Source organism: Babylonia areolata, chromosome 6 (assembly GCF_041734735.1).
Source record: "Babylonia areolata isolate BAREFJ2019XMU chromosome 6, ASM4173473v1, whole genome shotgun sequence".
NCBI lineage: Eukaryota > Metazoa > Mollusca > Gastropoda > Neogastropoda > Buccinidae > Babylonia > Babylonia areolata.
The window spans coordinates 25,610,630-25,632,463 of record NC_134881.1 but is presented as its reverse complement, the minus strand read 5'-3'; the positions used below and the strand labels follow the sequence as shown (position 1 = coordinate 25,632,463).

The following is a 21,834-nucleotide window of genomic DNA, read 5'->3' as shown; positions in this document are numbered from 1 at the left end:
TTGAATCTGGGTATGCATAAACAGAGTGGATCTGAAGCCGATGGTAGTGAGCGAGATGGAGTGTAGAGGTGAAAGCAGCCACAGAGATAGGAATGGGCAGCTTTGCATACTTTGGACCAGACAGGACCGGACAGGACAGGACAGTGTGATGCTGTGTGGCAGGGTGATGTATGTCGTGGTATAGAGTAGTATTAGGAGTCCTGTCAGAATTGGCTTTAGACTTCTGATCCACAGAGTTCACCACTGTTCAGGGTTCGATGCCTCGTTTCGGCATGGTGTTGTCTCCTTGGGAAAGGCACTTTACTTTGGTTTTTTTTTTTCCTTTCTCCGCCTATATTGGTACCTGACTTAGTTTGGAGAAAGTTAGATTGGTGGAAGGAGAGGATTAGGCCTTCTGCCTTCCTATGCCAAGCCCTAGACACTGTGAATATGTACTGTATGTTCTGGCAGCCATGTTGACATGCTCAACAGCTTTTCGCTTTATAAAAGGAAAAAAAACAAAAAAACGCTTCAAAATTGAACCAAAACTTGCCGAGAAATTGCTTTGAACACTCGTCAAGGCAGTCGCCATTTGCAAGGGAGGTAAGCATATGCAGTTGAGTGGCTGGACACCAGATCATGCAGTTAGCCCTGGACCGCAGATTTGACGGAGTTAAAAATAAAAAAAAAGAAATTTAGAACAGAGATAAGAGAACAGTTTAAGTAACAGTTGTTATAGTTTGTTTTAATGTATATATGTAATTTTAAATTACTTTTGTTCTGATGGGCCTCTGCTATTGATTGGACAGATCGTGCTGAACAAGACTGTTCCATTGTGCTCTGCGCAGTATGAGCGTCAGTTCAACACTACACGTATTCCAGGCGTTGAAACAGGTCAGTTTGTGTACAGAGACTGTGATAATTGCTTTTGCTATTCTCGGTGTTGAGGTGATTTGTGCAAGAAATAGGAAATATTATTTAACTACACATACTCTTACCCTGACCCACTGGTGCAGACTCTGGCAGGGGTCTGATTGCTGTCCTGTGCAGACTACTACCCACCCATGTGGAGGGAACGAAAGTAGCTGTGGCTGATAACCTGTCAGTAGATTACCTCCCTTCTGTGTCCCTGTCTAGCTCCCTCTTTTGGTTTGTTGGTCATGGTAAATATGTTGGATAAACATAATTTTAGGAACAAAATTTCATATTAGCCTGCCAGATATGTTGAAATAAAATTGTAGAGAAAGATGTGTGTGTTTGTGTGTGCAGATAAGTGCACTTGAGTTTATGTTTAGAGAGAGAAAAAAATGCTCATGTCACTGAAATGAATTCTATCAAATTTACTATAATGAAAGGCGAAGAGTAGATTTACAGTGTCTTGTTATTAATGTAGATTTCAAGTATTTGGAGACCGATTAGCAAATGATTTGAAATACATCTGTGTTGTTGCTTTCAGCTATACAAAATTCAAGATATATTGTATTTTCAGGAAAAAACACACACATGTCCTGTCCTCTAAGACACTACTGTATACACAGCTGAATATGAAACAGCCATATAATTTGAGTTATGAGCCTCATAATTGGATGATGGGATGCATCATAATTTGTATAGATTAGTTTCCATCCCCTTTTCCCCTGAGATGAAGCAGTCAGAATTATATAATCAGTTCTACTGATTGAAGCTTAGACTGGCTCACCTTTTCTGTTATACTTTTCTGTGTGTTGAAACATAATTGTGTACTTCGTAATTGGTCACAGTAGTTCAGAGTGATGATGAAATAATTTCTTTTTTCTTTAATTTTTATTGTTATGACCTAAGAAATCTTCATCAGATAAATGTGAACTGTTTATATACGTGTTTGCAGACACTATTGTTCACCTGAAAGAGTCAAACCACATTGCTGTGTACCACAAGGGCCGCTACTTCAAAGTGTACATCAGACACAAGCGACGCTTACTGGAGCCCATTGAAATTGAGGCGTAAGCTTGTTCTCTGTTTGTTGGGGGTGTCATGTAGTTTTATGAACTATAATTAGTTCTGAAGCCTCTAAATAATGTCTAGTGAAGTTTGCTTTGTATAGTCCGCTCCTTCATGCTGAACTATGAACTGAAATTTGGAGTGAAAAAAAAAAGAAGTCTTTTTTTGAATGCATTTGCAGGTGTGTGCACTCACATTCACACTCTCTCACACACAAATTCTGTGTGGTTTTTGTATTGATAGCTTTGGCTCTGCAGTGTACACGGACTGTACACTGAAGAACATACTTTTGTTGATTACATGTTAAGAACAGAATCTCGCTATAAACAGTGAAAATTGTGACATGAAAGCCAGACTGTAAGTGGTGATGTTTGTTCTTAGTAGGGGGAAAAAAGTGAATGATCGTGTGTAACAAGGTGATATGGAGTGGTGACCTAATGGTAATGCGTCCGCCTAAGAAGTGAAAGAATCTGAGCTAACGGGGTTGAATCCCACACTCGCCAGTATTTTCTTCCCCACCACTAGACATTGAGTTGTGGTCTGGAAGCTAGTCATTTGGATGAGACATTAAACCAAGGTCCCATGTGTAGCTTGCACTTAGCGCATGTAAAGAACCCCCTGCAACAAAAGGATTGTCCCTGGCAAAATTCTGTAAAAAGATCTATTTGATAGGAAGACAAATACACTTGCAGGCAAGTGAAAGGGAAAATAAAACGAAAAAAGGGTGGCGCTCTCACTGTCGCGACACGCTCTCCTTTGGGAGACCAGCTCAGATTTCACTTGCAGAAATCTGTTGTGACAAAAGAATAATACAATACAAAATAGTACAATACAATACAGTACAAATCAGTACAGTACAGTATGATATGATATTGTACAGTATTATTGTATTACACTTTTTGTTGCAACAGATTTCTCTGTGTGAAATATTTCCTTTTAGTGGATGTTTCTACAGAATTTTGCCAAGGACAACCCTTTTGTTGCAGTGAGTATTCTTACATGCGCTAAATGCATGCTGCACACAGGACCTTGGTTTATCCTTTCATCCGAATGATTAGTGTCTAGACCACCACTCTAGGGTCAAGTGGAAGGGGAGAAAATACTGGCGACTATGGGATTCGAAACAGTGTGCTCAGGTTCTCTTGCTTCCTAAGTGGATGAGTTACCTCTAGGCCAAGACTCCACGTACAATAGAACACAATACCATACCATTCTATACAAACGTGTTGGTGCTGTGGACTGTTGCCAGCATGCTGCAGCGTATCCTGGATGATGAAACAGAACCAGTGGAGGGGGAGGAACACCTGGCCGCCCTGACAGCGGTGGAGCGGACCCCCTGGGCCAAGGCACGTCAGCAGTTCTTCTCCAAGGGCAAGAACAAGGCCTCTCTGGACGCCATTGAGAAGGTGATGATGTGCTACTGCTGCTGTTTGGTGTTCAATTCGATTTTCCTAAAAAGATTAAGTAAATTCATGTATAATCATTATGGTTAATTTCTCATACAAAGTATTCCTTCCTTCCTTCTTCTTCTTTGTTCTTAGGTTGCAACTCCCACATTCAAGTGTATTACTGTTTTTACCCTGCCATGTTGGCAGCCATACTCAGTTTTCGGGGGTCTTCCTCCACCAACCTCAGACTCCTATGCCCCACCCCCCCACCTCTCCCCTCCTTCTGAGAGAGAAGTGCAAAGAAAGAGAGACTGAGTGTGAATAGCATTGCATTGACCTACAAGGCTGTTTGATAGCTGTGGGCTACAGCTGTGGAGTATAGCACCAGTGAAAGTGATATTATGGTGTTGTTTGGTTACTTGTGTTATTGTCATGAATCGGTTGTGTGTTTGGGGGGATTCTCTGCATGTTTGCTTGTGTCTGCAAGCACGTGTGTGTGTGTGTGTGTGTACGTGTATGAGTGTATGTGTGTGTGTGTGTGTGTTTAACCGATTAATGCTGAAGTAATGCACTGGAAGTCTTGCACTGATTAGGAGAATAATGCTGTAGAAGATTAAGTATGATTATTGGCATTAATCTTGATTCAGTTTCCTTTTTAATCCATGTAATGTAAATTTTTTTTGGTTTAAAATTATGATTTATTGAGTATTTATCTTTGTATTTCTCACAAATATGTGCACCAGTTTTTGATGATGGCATTGACCAGATGATAGATATTGTGACTGGCATAACGCAACAGGAGAGAAGATTTTATAGTCCTTGAAAGTACAGTATAACTCAAAGTGTTTCCCTTTTTTGTGCAGGAAAAATAATTTATTTGTTTTCTACCTATAATGAACAAAATTGTTCAGCATGATTTTTTAGCACTCTCATAAAAGAGGGATCATTGTGGTTAGGTGGATTGTGATGTGCATTGAAGAAATTCAGTCTTCCTGGATTAATTTCATTTCTTTATTCATTTATTTGTTTACATTTTGTATACAGGCTGCCTTTGTGTTGGTGCTGGATACTGAAGATGTCGACTATGATCCAGTGAGTATCTCTCATGTTGCACTTCTTGGTTTTTTGGGTATGGAAACTTTCGATTTTGTGTGTGTAAATTGCTGCGCACACACTACTGGTGTGAATATTTCATACTTCTACTGCTGTTTTGATTTTTTTTTTTTTTTTGCCTGTTAGTTGTAGTATCATTCATATAACCTCGTGTATTCTTATGATTTTGGTGCTGATTACGAAATTAAAAAAAAAATCTTTCCTTTGAAATTATATTTCCTTTTTTCTGAACTATTGTGTAACCAGTCGTCACCTGTCATGAACCACTGAAAACACAGTTTTCTCTATCCTCCCCTCCATCCTCTCACCTCCATTCCCTCTTCCTCCCCCTAGTATTGAGTGCCTATTAATCTGCTGTTCATCATCTTTATTGTTCTGAAGGTGTTGAACAGATCTGACATGCACAGATACTTTCCAAATGTGTATCTGTGTTTTCTGTGTGAATATTTATAATGTCTTTTTTTTTTTTTTTAAGGAAAACTTGAAGGTGAGCATACCGTATTGTATATTGGTCATCTTGGTCACTGCTTTCATGCTCGCTTTTTAACATTGTATTCAAGTTTTGCACAGTGTTTCTGATGTTGTGCGTTAATTGATTGAAGCTCTTTGTTATTTGTAAGCGTTGAGAGGGCGGCGCACACATCAGATGTATATTTCAAGGTGTTCAACATCATAGCATGCAATACACTGTGATGAGCAGTCTCAGTGGAAGAAGCGCGTAGAGTGAAAAACATTCTAGAAAGCAGTCATTTCATTCATTATTCATATTTTTTGCAAGCTAAGTTGTTTATTGGTGGGTGATGTAAGTCACATACCTGGAGCCTGCTCTCACATGTTACACACACACAGACAGTGGGGTAAGTGTGGGAGGGTTGGTTCACGGGGTTGTTCAGATAAGAAAATTGATCGGTAGACTTGAAGCTTTTCTTTGTTTTCTTGAATAAAATCATTGTACTGGCAGAGGAATTGATGGGTGGGTCTTCTGAAAATGTGCTTCACGAGAGATCCTAATGAAGACGTTATTTTTGAAGGTGTGAAGATTCTAGAAAGAGCATTGGGGTTGGCCCTGTTTCTTCTGGAAAAAGTATATAAGAACCTAATCCCTTTTGTCATCTTTCAGTTATTCATAATCCTCTAGTTTTGTGGTTGTGTATTTTTGTTGTTTATTTATGTTGAGGGAGGGATGGGGGTGGATGGGTGTATAAGTTATGTGGGTTTGGGGGACCTTTAGTCAGACGACTGAACCAACTTTTTTTGTGAATGGAGGGCATGCATGTGGGGTCCTTGCATTCACACTGGTTTCCAGCCTTTTAATAACACAGGTTCTCTTTTGTCAAGACTGCTTTCTGTACTTGCTTGTATGCATGTGTGTACGCTTTGCATGATCTGGGAATGCATGCAGTCCACAAAAAGGAATTTTGTCAACCATGTGAAACGCTAATCCAGACTTCATTGCACATTGCTAGATTTTTCCCTTCCATTGCTCATTGCTGGATTTTCACTTCCATTGCACATGTCAGATTTTCTCTTCCATTGCATATTGCTGGATTTTCCCTTCTAAATCACATTATTTCTCTTCCATTGCTTTCTTTTATTTATTTATTTTTTAAAAGCAACTATTCAGCATTTATTGATTAATTGATAATAAGAAAATCAGCATGTTGGGAATCAGTAGAAGGCTGGCAAAATCAATTGCGTGTGAATGAATACATAAAGAAATGAAAACTTGCATACCGAAAACAAGCATACAAGCACATCATCGGCCTTTTTTTTTTTTTTTTTCCATTGCATATTGCTGGATTTTCCCTTCCAAATCACATTGTTATTTTCTCCTCCATTGCATATTGCTGGCTTTTCTCTTCATTGCTGGATTTTCTGAGCTGGATTTTTTACTTCTGTTGTTTGTGTTTTCTTTGCAGGATGTTCACTTACATTATTTGATTTTTACTTCCATTACTCATTTCCTGGGTTTCACTCTCATTTTAAAATTTTCACTTCCATTTCTGGATTTTCACTTCCATTATTGGATTTTCATTTTCATTATTGTATTTTCATATTATTTAATGGATTTTCACTTTTATTATTGTATTTTCACTTCCATGGCTGAATTTTCACTTGCTTTATTTGGGGTGTCATCTTTGTTATCTTGTGTGCTTGTCAGTTTGCTGTTTGTGAAATAAGCTAAGATGGGAAATGAATGAGTTTATTTTAAAGAAACAGATGCAGACATTATGCAGTTTGACTTGATTATCTAGTTTGCATCATTATAACATGTGATGTCACTGTTGGAATGTATGAGTTCAAGAATTGTTTCACATTACACAGTTATGCATTTGTTCAAGAGTTGGTGCCTGTGTTGTTGTGATAAGAGACAAAAGTGATATTTATTTATGTTGTTGCTTTGTGGTTATGTGTGTATATTGCTCAGTCAGAATCAGCTTTTGAAAAGCCCCTCCCCCAGATATGGCCATCATTGGGCGAGAAGCAACATGATTTTAGTTATATTGTCTTTTCTGTCTTTCATTTCTTTTCTTCTCCCTCCCCCCTTTTTTTTCTTCCCTTTCTTCTCTTAAAGGGAATTAATTAATAATATCAAGGTTATAAACTGCAACTAACTGATGACTGGAAGGATGCAGCTCCCTTCAGAGGCAGGAATTTTTCAGTCCTTTCCTGGCTTCCTACCCAGAAGATTTCCCAGAAAACTGGGAGACCACAAAAAAAAAAAAAGGTTGTTGATCCACTTCACTATCTTTGGAAGCTCTTTCCAGCCTTGTTGATGCTGGTTGTCCTGCAGTCAATCAGATGAAGAAGAACAAGGCCTTCAAGACTCACTTGTGATACACTTTAAAAAAAAATCTCATCGTTAAAATGTGTTCTGTATTTGTTATTATAAAGCTTCGCGTTAAAAAAAAAAAAGAAGTCCTAAACAGATTCGAATTAAGTCCCCTAGCATTAATTACAGAGTAATTTCCCTTTTTTTACTATCTGCACCAAAACGTTCACAAAATAAATAAAACTTCCATGCTTAGCAAAAGAAGTTCCTGTTTGAACAAAAAATGATAATAATGACTGCTCTTGTTGTTGGGTCAGAATATCAGATCAAAGTGCCAAGTTTAGAGAATACAAAAAATATGAATATAATAGTAAATGCATTTTGCATATAATTAGGCTTCATTTTTTTTTTTTTTTGTGCCCATCCCAGAGGTGCAATATTGTTTTAAACAAGATGACTGGAAAGAACTGAATTTTTCCTATTTTTATGCCTAATTTGGTGTCAACTGACAAAGTATTTGCAGAGAAAATGTCAATGTTAAAGTTTACCACGGACACACAGACACACACACAGACAACCGAACACCGGGTTAAAACAGACTCACTTTGTTTACACAAGTGAGTCAAAAATGACCCACGTTCTGTGGCCATTCATGTGAGTTTCTCCTTCATTCCTGCCACTGAAGTGGTGTTGGGCATGGGGAGGGGTGTGTGTGATAAAGGCAGCAGATAAAAAAGAAGTGATTTAGCAACAAACCCCCCCCCCCCAAAAAAAAAAACCTACATTTATTTTTTCTCTAGTCATTTTGTACACAGATATATGTGCAAAGAACACACCAGGAGTATTTGTGCACAATATAGTCACAAGTGGTTTATGTTCTTTTGTGCAGAATGATCCAACAGCACTGGATCATTATGGACGCACCATGCTGCACGGGAAAGGATTTGACAGGTGGTTTGACAAATCCTTCACCCTTGTTGTCTGCCCCAATGGACGGGTATGTGTGTACATTTAATATGTGCAAGCAACTCTGTGTATGTGTATATCACTATATGTATATTTGAGAGAGAGAGTGTGTGTGCATGTGTATATATATATATATATATATATATATATATATATATACACACACACACACACATACATACATATATAAGAGTGAATAGTGTTTGAACATGTGTATTCATTTGCACTGTATCCAGGCCAGATGTTTCTTCCTTCAGTTTGATTACTGTTAGGGAAATGTTTATGAAATTATTTGTAAACGTTAATTAGTATATATGCATGTGAACTTAAATTTTTTTTTTTTTTTTTTAGATAAAGATGACTGGAAATACATTACTATTGATTACATTTTTAGTAAAGAAGAGTATAAACTTTTCCAAGGTCAGAGCAGTTGCACCATTTGAATTCAACACTTTGTTATAGAGCCAAGTATTTATGGACTGACAAAATATAAAATATCATGACACTAAGGCATCCCCAAGTGATACAGAGACATTAATCATACTTTAGTGATGTTTCCAAACTGAACTGGAGAAAAATCACAAGCTGACGACTTCTCAAACCTGCACATTAAAGTTGATGTAAAGAAAAAGAAGATTACAATTAAATGTAATTTTGGGAAGAAAATTTCCCTCAAGACTTTAAAAAATATGGTAAAATAGAGTGATGATAATAAATAAATTGCAAATAATTTTTCTTTTGCACTTTTTACTTGTGGGGGCTCAAAGAAGGCAAGGGAGGTAAAAAGGAAGTGTGCACATTGTGAGTGGTCACATGTGGACAGTGTGAGTGTTGTTATCATTCAAGCATTGTCAGGCAGACAAGCGCTGACACAGGGGAGGTTTTCTCAGATTCTTGCAGTTTTCTTCAAATTTTTCATTCTTTGATGGTGAGCTCTGTGGATTCATTTGTCTAAATAAGAAAATGCTTCTGTGATTTTTCTGGTTTAGATTCTCTCTCTCTCTCTCTCTCTCTCTCTCTCTCTCTCTCTCTCACACACACACACACCACACACACACACACACACACACACACACACACAATCATTTTTACATCTACTATCGCTTGAAAGTGAAAAGGTGTTGAACTGACGCACAAACGACCACACATACATACACCAGTAAGCAGAGAATCAAGGAGCTCATTAGTGATGAAGATGGTAAACAGAATGAAGAATTGCGTTATGAGAGACACAGGGAATCCATGTGACAGCTATTGCCATTGATGCTGTGCATACTGTAATTAGATAAGTGCATGTTTTACAGGGAATTTGGTGTCAGTGAATATAGTTGCTTGGATGCTTGATCAAGTTGATGTGGTACACTTACATTCTTTTTCATCCATCGTGCAGTGATTCATAATTACTCACGTTAAGATCTGTAAATGTGTTCCGGGGGGTATGTTTTGGTTTGAGTATAAAATGTGTGTGTGTGTGTGTGTGTTCCTGAAATTGTCAAGTTCTGTATTTATGGTAATATATGGTAATATGTATTTAAGTAGTTTTTATTTTAGTTATTTTTCTACATCCTTTTTACATTTGAAATTGAAAATAATAGTTTTCTGTGGGTTTTTTCTTGTAGGTTGGATTCAATGCAGAACACTCCTGGTAAGTAATATCTTTTATACTGTGAATATAAGACAAGGGTATGATAACTAAAAGCTAGGTCTCTAATTTAGTTGGTTATAATGTAGTATTTTTTTAATTTACACATTATATTCTGGTCAGAACTAACAGTTGACCAATAGAAACTAATTTTGTTGTCAACTGAACAGCATTTATGGCACTAAAATCCTGTTACTCCAGAGTTCATTATGCCTTTTTCTTTTCTTTTTTTATTTCTTACTTTTTTTCTTTTTTTCATAAAACAGTGTTGGATTATATTTACTTTCCTTCAGAGTGGAGTGATGGCCTAGAGGTAATGCGTCCTCCTATGAATCGAGAATATCTGAGCGTGCTGGTTCGAATCACGGCTCAGCTGCCGATATTTTCTCCCCCTCCACTAGACCCTGATTGGTGGTCTGGACGCTAGTCATTCAGATGAGATGATAAACCGAGGTCCCGTGTGCAGCATGCACTTACCGCACGTGAAAGAACCCACAGCAACAAAAGGGTTGTTCCTGGCAAAATTTTGTAGAAAAATCCACTTCGATAGGAAAAAAACTGCACGCAGGAAAAATTTTTTTTAAATGGGTGGCACTGCAGTGTAGCGACGCGATCTCCCAGGGGAGAGCAGCCCGAATTTCACACAGAGAAATCTGTTGTGACAAAAAGAGAAATACAGTACAATACAGTACAAGAGAATTGTAAAACACTTGGCTTGTCCCAACAAGTTAGGAGTGGTGAGAAGTTGAAAAAAAAAAACCAACCCGAAAAGCGAGTATGGCTGCTTTCATGGCAGAGTAAAAATGGTCATACACGTAAAAGCCTACTCGTGTACATACGAGTGAACATAGGAGTTACAGCCCACAAACAAAGAAAAAGAAGAAAAAAAAAAGAAAAGAAAAGAAACAAAAATTTCGCGATGTCTAGATTAATGAAAACTTATCACACCGTCTGATACATTGAGGACAGTGCCCTAGGTGCTGTTTGGTGGACATTTCTGTGACAGTTCACCTGCATCATCAGATTGACTTACGTGTGTTTTATTAAATTGGTTTCTTTTAACTCTGCTTACAGAAAGGATGTACTACTGTTTGTTAAAATAAACGGAAAGATCATTGTACTTGAAGAAATGTGATTGCTTCCTCTGATTCTGTGACTCAACTGACAATGATAATACTGACCAGTCTCTGAAGAAAAAAGTTTTCACCTGTAGAGCCTGTGGTGTCTTGTTGCTGTCAGTGACAGGAGAATTCTGTTGTTCTCTCTTCACTTTCTTCAACAAAAGTTAACCTTTCATGCTACACCTGAATGGGCAGGATTCTCATTCATTGTGATCTGTGTCACATAATGCAGGTGTTGCAGTTGGCAACAGTTGTGTCCCATGATGCAAAACGTACTAACGTCTTGCTTTCAGACATAAAGCATAATATTTATTTGCTGAAAACAGTTTCGAGAGATGATTGAACATTTGCAATTGCAGCAGATGACTGCAGACTCAAACTGGTGAATGTTTTTACTTCTTTTTCTGTCCTCTTAAATGAGGGAATTAGGAAGCATCTACCTGACCTTGACATTTAATTATGTTTGACTGGTATTTTATTTCTTCTTTTCTACAGACATTATTTTATTTCTTTTTCCTCCTAACAGATTATATTCACATACAAAAAAAAAAAAAAAAAACAAAAAAAACAAACAAACCATTGATATTAATTTCCAATCATAGAACAGTCTTTGATGTTGAACTCATTTCAGACAAGTTTGACATGGGCCGCTTATAAATTTCAGATGGTCAGAGGTGTTTTGTGTACACACCTAGGTTAGATTTCTCCTGTTCTGGCTTAGAATCTTTTGCAAATGTTTGTTACAACATTCTTTATTTAAAAAAAAAAAGAAGAAAGAAAAAGAAAAGAAAGCTGTTGAAGAAAAAATAAAACTGCACTAGTCAAACTGCCTTGTGAGGTACAAAAACTGTTTTCTGAACCAGAATTCTGAAATTGGTTCACACAGCCAACATTTCTGTATAAGATATTTTATGCATGTGTCACTCACAAGGGTTCGTATAATTCAGTGTTGTTTTGAAGATGACATAGACTGCCGACTTCATGTTCATTCTAGTTACATATCTCAGTTTCACCTGTCAAATTACCAGTGGTGACCAATTGTTCAGCAGAGGAGACTGCACTCACACACTGATAGTGAAAAGGAAATGACAGATTTTTATTTTTATTTCTGTTGACTGGATATGACGCTGACCAGGACCATGCATAGAAATCGGAGATAGGACAAGAATAAAGCTGTGCACATATTTTTATATATATATATATATATACAACCCTCTTAAATTCCTCATGTAGAAAGTCTGATTTATCAAGAGCATCACTTAGAATACGAAAGTGTTACATTTGTACTTGTACACTCTGGAATGGAAACACGACCGTGCGATACAGAACTTGACTGTGACAGAAACGGGTGTTGATATGTGTCCACCAGAATTCCTACCTCTTGTCCAAGAGCCCAAAGTAACACTGTTGTGCTTTTTTCCTTTGAAGCAGGGTTGTTTATATCACTGTTTCAAACCACTTGACACGGTGGTGCGCAGTGTTAGTGTGGAAAGGTAACGGATGTAACGGACCACTATCTCCCTGCTTTTCTGACCCTGAGACAATTCCTTTCCCCCATATCTGTGTATTATTCCCCCTGCCTCCCCTCTCCTTCATATATATATATATATATATATTCTTTAAAGTACCAGTGTGTGCTTGACGATCCTTTCACACTGTGACTGCTGCATTCTTTGCACAATATCTGTATTCCTCTTTGCTTTGCTTCTTGAGCTACACGCATAAGGAGCGCAGTTTTCTGATGCTGCTTTTTATTCATAAAGCTGGTTCAGATCTGATGCGCAACAGTTTTACTTCCATGCTTTGGTCTGATTCACATCAGTCCTCACCACACTCGTTTAGAAGTAATTCTCAGAGAACATTTCTACATACATATGTTGGAAGGCGTGCATCCATGGACAGTAATGTGATCAGATTTGTAAACATACATGCATGTGTGTAATTTATGTCTGCACAGACAAACATGCTGTCAAGACACTGAAAGTGTACAGAAATAGAAATGTTTTATTTATTTGACAATACATACAGACGTGTGAGTTTTCCAGTCAGTACATAAATGCAAGCAAAAGAGGCAATACCAATTGTCTTGATGCTTACCTGGAGTCCAGTTGAAGTCTTCTGAGAGCTGCTGAAAGGGAGAGCAATTTGTTTGGATTTCATTGAGTTTAGGATCAATGCAAGCTGGAATTTGTGGAAATACTTTCTGTGTATTTCCCAAACATACACACAAAAAAAGAAAGATGGAAGTGGGAAACAGCAGGGAATGCGGGAGCTTAGCTGTTGTAATGCGCTCCCAATGTGCTCTTCATTGATTTTCGGTGTACAGAATTGAAAAAACAACAACAAAAAGACATATTTTGTATATTGGCAGTTAGCTGCTGTACATTACATGTTTTGTGTTCTCTTAATAAAATTCATAACTGCATAATGTGTGCACAGTGTATAATGATTTCTTTATTCAAAGAAAAATTATTATTGTCATTTTCTTTTAATGGGGACATGGTCCTTACTTCGCTTTTAGGTGAGTCTGCTTGTGCATTTTCTCACTCTGTTTTTTCTCAGTGTGGTCCTTTCTTCTCTTTCTGTTATCTGTCTGTCTGTTGCTGTCGCTCAGCCAGGCTAGCTGTGTGTATCTGACATGATCTATCTCTGTCGCTGTCCTTCAGGATTGTGTCCAAAATATCTTTATGAAAAAAAATAAAAAAAAAAAAAAATAAAAAAGAATTAAGATCTTCCATAAAGGTTTGTGTCATGGGAAGAGAGCCTGTTGTAGCACTTGTAATTATTTCTTGACTATGGTACATTTCTGTTGTATTGAACACTGAAAAGAGTTCTGCTGGTCTACTTTGCACTGACAGGGCTGATGCGCCCATCATGGCCCACATGTGGGAATATTGCATCACTGATGAGGTCGACAAATACGGGTAAATCTTGGGGTGTTTTTTTTTGTTTTTTTTGTGGTGTGTTTTATTTCTGCATGTTGGTGACAAAAATCTGTAGAGTTTTTTTGTTTGCTTCTTGGAGGATCAGTTTGTCTTAGTTTTTGCGTTTTATGTCTTAACGAACTAGAGAGTAGAGTTATTTTCTGGCACGTGTGTGCATGTATTTGTCAGTTTGTATGTTCACTGAGTCTGTCTGTGTCAGAGATTTTTTGTGTGTATATGCTTTATGTGTCTATATGTAGGAAAGTGTGAAATGTTGCCCTGTGATGTTATGTTTGTCCTTTAGTTATTTTTAGTACCTGTTTTTGTGTTTCATTTTGTGTTGGTGTTATTATTATTTTGTTTTACTTGTGTTTGATTTTATAGTATTGTGCTCTGACCTCTGGATCCTCTCATTGAGCCTGTTGAAATGGAAATGTGATGAAAAGAAAGGTCATCATTGCACCTTCATAACAAACAGAGTGCCATTATGGGCTTGACAAGACCTGATAGATGCAGTCATCAAGTGGTCAGATCATTTGACTGCCATCCCAACAATGCGTTGGGTGCATGGTTTGAATTCAAGCAGTGCCTGTTGGATGAAGGGATGGAGATTTTGCTCAGTGCTGGTGCTTTGATCATGTGTATACACAGTACATTTACCTGAAATACACAGCGAAAAAACAGTTAAAGATCCTGTAATCCATGTTAGCACAGTGTGGGTTATGAAAACACAAATATTCCCAGCACGCACCAACCCTAAAAATAGTGTGTGGCTGCCCACATGGCAGAGTAAAAAAAAAAACCCCAAAAAACCAACAACAAAAAAACATTTAATTAAAGAAAAAAAGCCTGCACATAGAAATGAGTTTCAGACCCTAATGCACAGAATTAATGTGATAATTATTGATGTGATGGTCGTTGGAAGATACCCGACCAATGAGCAAACATACTTCCTCAGATCGTTTGTCTTAGTCAGCTATGGAACCCTGATTTTCTGTTTTAAATCTGTGTTCACAGCATACACCTTTGCCTTTTTGGTTCCTGCGTGTTTTTTTTTTTTTTTTTTTGTTTTTGTTTTTTTTTCTGTAGGCTGCTTGTAGTATAACCCTCTGTTACGCTTCTGTTGCACAAGTACAATGTGTGTGAGAGTGAATGTGCACACACGTTTTGTGTTGTGCACATGAAAGTGTGTGTTTTCAACAGTGAATTAGTCTGTGTCAAATGATTCAACAGATAAAACTGTGGCATGGTTCTTGCACAGGGAACAATCAGTAAATCTGTTTTGCTTTGAAAAGACATTGTTTAGGAAAAAAAATCTGAACCAAATGACTGAATTCTATGAGAAATCCTGTTTGGCTGTTCTGATTTGTAGTTAGAGCAAAGGCAAAGGAATACAAGTATAATGACAGACAACTAGTTTGAGCTGAAGAAATCATATTGAAAAAGTTTGAGCCAAAGGAAAATGTGTTTTGTTTAGAAACTCTTATCCAAAAGAAAAATGACTTTTGAAGAGAAATGCTGTGCTAGATTTTTAACCCGCAAGTGTGTGGTTGTGCTAAATATGTTTCCATGCGCCCATGTCTATCAGGGAACTGTAAGTGGTTCTGTTGTAATCAGTCAGTTGTGAGTATCTGTTGCGCATATCATTGGAACACTGTGGCTCACAATGTGGCACTTTTTCTTCTTTGATTTGTGTGTGTGTGTGTGTGTGTGTGTGTGTGTGTGTGTGTGTGTGTATATATGTATGTATGTATGTATGCATATGTTTGTGTGGGTGTTGTAGTTTTAACCAGCAAATGTCTGAATTTTTTACTTGGGAAATAAAGGAAAATGTAAACAGTTATGGAATTAAATCATCGATAAGCAAACAGAAGATAAATGTGTGAATGAATAACAACATAAAAAAGCCCATGGGAGTGTTTCTGTGTTGGGAGGTATGAATTATCAGTGTCACTCAGCGGTGCTGGTCTCACTAAGAGGAGAGGAAATAAACAATTTGCTGAATACACATTTACTGTTACTGTGTTGGGAGCTAGCAGTTATCAGTGATACTCAGCAGTGCTGTTTCATGCACGCTAAAAGGGGAGGTAAATGGGGAAGGGGTATCAGGGGGAACGCACAGGAGTCTGGAATGGTGAGGAATGTGTTCAGTGTGCTCCCCTTTAGCCGTGCTTTGCTGCTTTTGGTTGTTGCGTTTGCCTTGTACCGGAGCTGGTAGTGGTCTGTTTCATTTTCAGTAAGTTGTTGCATGACTTCACTGTGTGATAGGCAAAGCTGTTTAGCTTAGAATGAATTTTCTTTCTCTTGCAACAAGGGGCAAGAAGAGGAATTTGGTGGAACCGTTTTTTGAATTTTTTGTTTCAATAATAATGATTTATATTATTATTTGTTTTACTTTTTTTTATATGCTAATTTTAGCTTTGGTCTTGTGATTATATTGGTGTTTGTTTTATGCTACTAACCTGGTGATTTAACTCTTGATGTTTTTTTCCTTTTGTGTCTGCTTTTTGTGTTTTATCACCCAATATTTTCTGTTTTGTTTGTTTCATTGTTTTTGCATTTTTATTGTCAGTAAAGTTTTATTTGTTTGACCTGGTGTTGTTTCTTTAATATTTTCTTCCTGTTTTTTTTTTCTTTGAGTTTGTTTTCCATGTGAAGTTTTCATGTGTAAGTTCCTCTTCCACCTGACAGCATTATTCAGTTTATAAACCCTTTTTTATTTTTTAATGATTCAACCCACATATTCTCGCGTTTATATTATCTGTTAGAACACATTGCTTCCATATATTTTCTTTTTATTCTTCACCAATTTGTCATACTTTTATATTCTTATTTAAAAGAAAATTCATTCATTTATTTTATATTTATATCTTTTTCTTTTTCTTTTTTTAAACTCTTGTTTTGTGTTTGTTAAGTAGTGCTTCATCTTGTGCTGGACAAAAGCATTGTGTTGTTGTGTTGGGTGACGTGTGTTTTTCTGTCAAGTCTTTTTGTGATGTGCCTGTGAAATCTGTTTGTTGATTGTGAAGTCTTTTTGTTGATGTGCCTGTGAAATCTGTTCGTTGATTGTGAAATCTTTTTGTGATGTGCCTGTGAAATCTGTTTGTTGATTGTGAAATCTTTTTGTGATGTGCCTGTGAAATCTGTTTGTTGATTGTGAAACCTTTTTGTGATGTGTCTGTGAAATCTGTTCGTTGATTGTGAAATCTTTTTGTGATGTGCCTGTGAAATCTGTTTGTTGATTGTGAAGTCTTTTTGTTGATGTGCCTGTGAAGTCTTTTTGTTGATTGTGAAGTCTTTTTGTTGATGTGCCTGTGAAATCTGTTCGTTGATTGTGAAATCTTTTTGTGATGTGCCTGTGAAATCTGTTTGTTGATTGTGAAGTCTTTTTGTTGATGTGCCTGTGAAGTCTTTTTGTTGGTATGCCTGTGGGGTGTGGTGGTGTCAGCCACTGGGGTGGAGCCAGTGTTGCATGCCCTTTGTTGCTTTGTTGCTGAATTGTTTGTTGTTGTTGTTGTATTGCGTGGTCCCTTTGTCGTTCTGTTGCTGAATTATTGTTGTTGTATGGCATGGTTGTACTGCATGCAGGGCAGATGCTCCCATTTTTAGCCACTTTTGGGAAGTCATTACGGAGGAGGACCGGGAGATGGGGTAACTCGTTCACTGTCCTTTATATATAACATTTTGTGTGTGTGTGTGTGTGTGTGTGTGTGTGTGTTTTCTGAAACGGGTACACCACAGTGTGTGTGTGTGTATGAGTCTGTGTGTGTGTGTGCATGGTTGTGTATGCGTTTGTGTGCACGCAATCAGTTTGTGTATGTCTGTGTATGTACTGCATTGGTAGATTGATGATGGCATGAATGCGTGTTTATGAAAGTGTATTTATTTATCAAAATATCAATCTATCTGACAGTCAGCCTCATATCTGCATGCGTGTGTGCACCGTTTTCAGGCAATGAATATTGCAGAATAGATTCTCTTGCATTGCATATTTATTTATCAAAATATCAATCTATCTGACAGTCAGCCTCATATCTGCATGCGTGTGTGCACCGTTTTCAGGCAAGGAATATTGCAGAATAGATTCTCTAGCATTGCTTGTGTGAAGATAGTTGTCTGTTTGACAACTGGTTTTTAATCTGAAGTTTATACCAAGAGATAGTTTTCTTCCCCATCAAACTAGACTTTGATTACTGATCTGGACAGTTTTGGTTTTTTTTTTCAAGATTGTGGCATGTAAAAATTAATGCGTACAACCTGAATTAAAGAGTCCACAGCTGGTAACACTACACTCAGGTTTGGAAGAAAAATAAATTTTAGTTAATTTGTAATGAGAAAAAGGAGACAGGGGGAGGGGAAGAGAAAGAGAAGAGAAAAGAATGGATACTTTCAGTATTACATGATACCATAATCAAATTCTATGAAACTTTTTTGAAAGGCCCAACATGCGCATTCACATGCACGTACAAACATACAGATATGCGTGTACACACACACACACACACACACACACACAGAGTGTTAAGTGGAAGGCTGAGGACATCAGTGGTATGCAAGACCTTTCTTTTGTTTACTTCGTTTTTCATTTATTGTTTTAAGCATATTTTATTCAATTGAAAAGGTATAGTTATGTAAGCAGTCGGCAGTTAAGCAGTCACTTTCGCTTGTCTGACTTTTTTTTTTTTTTTTTTTTCTTTTTTTTAAAATAGAAAAGTACATCTAATAAAAATATTTATACATGGGGGGGTCGGGGGGTGGGGGTGGGGGATGATTATGCATACATCAGTGAATCAGATTTTTCTTTAAGTATGTGTTTGTGAAAATTGTGGTGGTGTTGGGTGGCAGGGCAAGGGTGGTAGTGGTGGGGGAGATGGTGGTGGGTGGGGGGGGGGGGGGGGGTTAAGAGGGCAGGCATGTCATGATAAGTATATGGTCATTGCTTGTTCTGAGCTATGTTCTGGTGGATCAGAAGAAACTACTGTTTTCATAACACTCTGCTGTCTCTGAGGTAGTTTTACACAAGTGCACTCAGGCACATACTAACATGCAGTCACACACACACACACACAAACTCACACACACAAACCCATCCGAGGAACAAACACATTACCACTGCAGTGGAACTGTTTTATCTCTTTGAATAATTTAAGGAAGAAATACATCTACAAACATGTCAACTCATACGATAGGCTGATACACTGCAAATCGATATATCATAAAATGGAGACTTGTGCATGTATACATGTGTGTGAGTGCTTAATGAAAAGAACTGGCAGTTTTTTGGACAAAAAGAAAATACCTGTCCTTTCATTGTGTGCATTGTACTGGAAGCTGTGTATCTGTTGATTCCATTTGTGGAGGTACTGTTGACTTGATTCACACAGATACCGCGAGGATGGGCGATGCAATGGCAGCCTGACACATCTACCTCTCAACCCCATCCGACTTGAGTGGGACTTTCCCAAACCGGTAAGCACCAACAGGAATGCATGTCTGATCAATGAAACCCTATGACTGCGCCAGGCTGGCATGTGGATGATGACATGCTTTCAGTTTGTTTGGTTTAAGTGATGTTACCATGATTTTGATCACTGCATTTAGATGTGGTGAATGGTTCTGATGTGATTTGATGGTGTTCAGTCTTCAGTCTTTTCTTTTTCATGTGTTAGAGTGATATTAACATGATCTTGTATGTCTTGTAATTTTTATAAGGTTCAAAGTCTTTTAGTGTGTTAGAGTGATTTTAACATGATCTTATATGTTTTGTAATTTTTTATAAGGTTCAAAGTCTTTTCATGTATTAGAGTGATTTTAACATGATCTTATATGTTTTGTAATTTTTATAAGGTTCAAAGTCTTTTCACGTGCTAGAGTGATTTGTTTGTCTTGTAAACTTGATAAGGTTTGTTTTGAAGCTGTTTGTCAGTGCATGTTTCTGAAATAGGTAATTATGATGACCAGGTTTCAAAGCATATAATTGGGTAATAAGCCTAATAGAGAGTTGTGGTTTCAGTATTGTAGATATGGATAGGGAAATTGAGTGAATGATACCCATTATGCTATGGTCTGTACCTATCTCTGTTGCCAAATCTCCTACTCCTTGCTGGGTGGGAGTCGGGCTGAAAAAATCTTACAGTATTGTAACTGAGAAAGTTCAAACCCACACCCTCCTAGATGTCAAACTGCGATGCTAACTGCTTCACCATGGTGTTTGGTTTACTCTCCTGCATTAGTGGAGTGATCATTTCTTGGCTTTGGTGCCCAGATCTGATTGATAACTTAAAAAAAAAAAAAATCATGGTTTTTGTGTGTGAAAAATAAATAGTGCACCATGATTTCAGAGATTGGTTTACTGCGATAATAATGCCTTTATCTATTTGCATGATTTAACCATAGTATTAGGTCTGATAGATTTGACCATGATTTCAGTACCTGTATCTGATAGATTTCACTGTGACTTCAGTACCTGGATCAGATAGATTTCACCATTGTTTCATTGCCCAGATCTGGCAAGATTTGACCATGATTTCAGAGGTTGGATCGGATAGAATTCACTGTGTCCATAACTGATATATTTCACCGTGATTTCAGTGCCTAGATGTGAAAGATTTTTCTTTAGGTTTCAGTGCCTTTATCTGAAATTTCATCATGATGAAATCAGTGCCCAGATGTGACAGATTTTACCTTGGGTTAACTCATTGAGCCCTGTGCCCATGCATTGCTCTGGCGTCAAAATTAGTCTCAATAGAACGGGTTTCTCATGTCTACATACGCTTGCTTGAACTGCAAAGAAAGGGAACCAACTTCTACAGTATTTTGGATGTGTCCACACGTAATTTGGAGGAAAAGACTATATTTTCTGCGGGTTTTTTCTGCATCAATAATAGCATGGAAGCCTGCTGAGGCTGTAAACTCCCCAGGGTTGAATGGGTTAAATGCCTGGATGTGAACTGGATGTGTCCCCTGGGGCCGTATTTAAGAGACTGTGGTGCCTGCAGGTAAATGTGTACCTGTGGGTAATCTGCCTGAGGCAAGGCAAACTGCCTGAGGGTTAGCAATATCCGGTATTCAGGAACACAAGAGTCTACCCTTGGGTCTACAAACCTGAAGGCAATTTACCCTAACTAACCTGCCAAGGGTGACTGCCCACGAAGCAGAGGAAAATATGGTGGATCCTTTTGTAGCATCGTTTTTGTTGAGGGAAAACAGGCGTGCTTTTCCAATAGCCTGTGTTTTGTGAACTCTCTCGACAGTGCTCTGAAGTGTGGTGTGGTGAGACATAAAACTGAGAGCATGCGCAGAAGGGAATCACAGGTAGATTTTTAACTATAGACAATGAGTTAGCTGCCTGAGCGCATTGCACGTCTTGAATACGAATGTTACTTAACCTTCACATTAAACTCTAACCGCGGGTCCCCCAACCATGTCAAAGGTAGTTTAACTTGTCTGAAGGTAAAATGAATTTTGTCTTGAATACGACCTCTTGATTTCAGTGCCTGGACCTGATCGAGTCTAGCCGTGTGATGGCGGGGCAGCTCTGTGAGGATGTGGACCTGCACATCATGATGCACCACGCCTATGGCAAGGGCTTCATCAAGACCTGCAAGGTCTCACCGGACGCCTTCATCCAGCTGGCTCTGCAGTTGGCCTACTACAGGGTAACCCTAGCTCTTTTTTTTTCTTTTCTTTTCTGTCCCATCCTCCACACAGTCTCGCCTTGAACCTGCTAACTCTTTTGCCGGCAAGTTTATGGGTGAAAACATTCCCGAGTGCCAAATACTGTCAGAATGGACACTCTTCATTCACATGATTCAGTTCATATCAAAACAACACAGTGGATGTATTCACTTCAAAATCATTCAGTCAAGGGGGAAAGGTTTGTCAGTTTCCTGTTCATGAAAAAGTTGGCAACAGCTGTCAAGCTTTGTTACAGTATGGAAAACTGTCG

General features: G+C 38.0%; 1 protein-coding gene across 2 annotated transcripts in view; it reads left to right on the top strand.

The window, feature by feature from the left end:
• LOC143282873 (carnitine O-palmitoyltransferase 1, liver isoform-like) overlaps positions 1-21,834 on the top strand; it is a 47,089-nt gene that overhangs the window by 11,667 nt on the left and 13,588 nt on the right. Inside the window, exons 9-17 of one of the 2 annotated variants that reach the window (XM_076588741.1) lie at positions 789-873; positions 1,847-1,961; positions 3,209-3,365; positions 4,392-4,439; positions 8,123-8,230; positions 9,819-9,844; positions 17,475-17,537; positions 19,271-19,355; positions 21,380-21,544. In XM_076588741.1, the coding sequence (XP_076444856.1) occupies positions 789-873; positions 1,847-1,961; positions 3,209-3,365; positions 4,392-4,439; positions 8,123-8,230; positions 9,819-9,844; positions 17,475-17,537; positions 19,271-19,355; positions 21,380-21,544 (852 nt within the window). Of the gene's footprint in view, positions 1-788; positions 874-1,846; positions 1,962-3,208; positions 3,366-4,391; positions 4,440-8,122; positions 8,231-9,818; positions 9,845-13,820; positions 13,887-17,474; positions 17,538-19,270; positions 19,356-21,379; positions 21,545-21,834 lie in introns of both variants that reach the window. The other variant, XM_076588740.1, reaches the window with a different exon arrangement.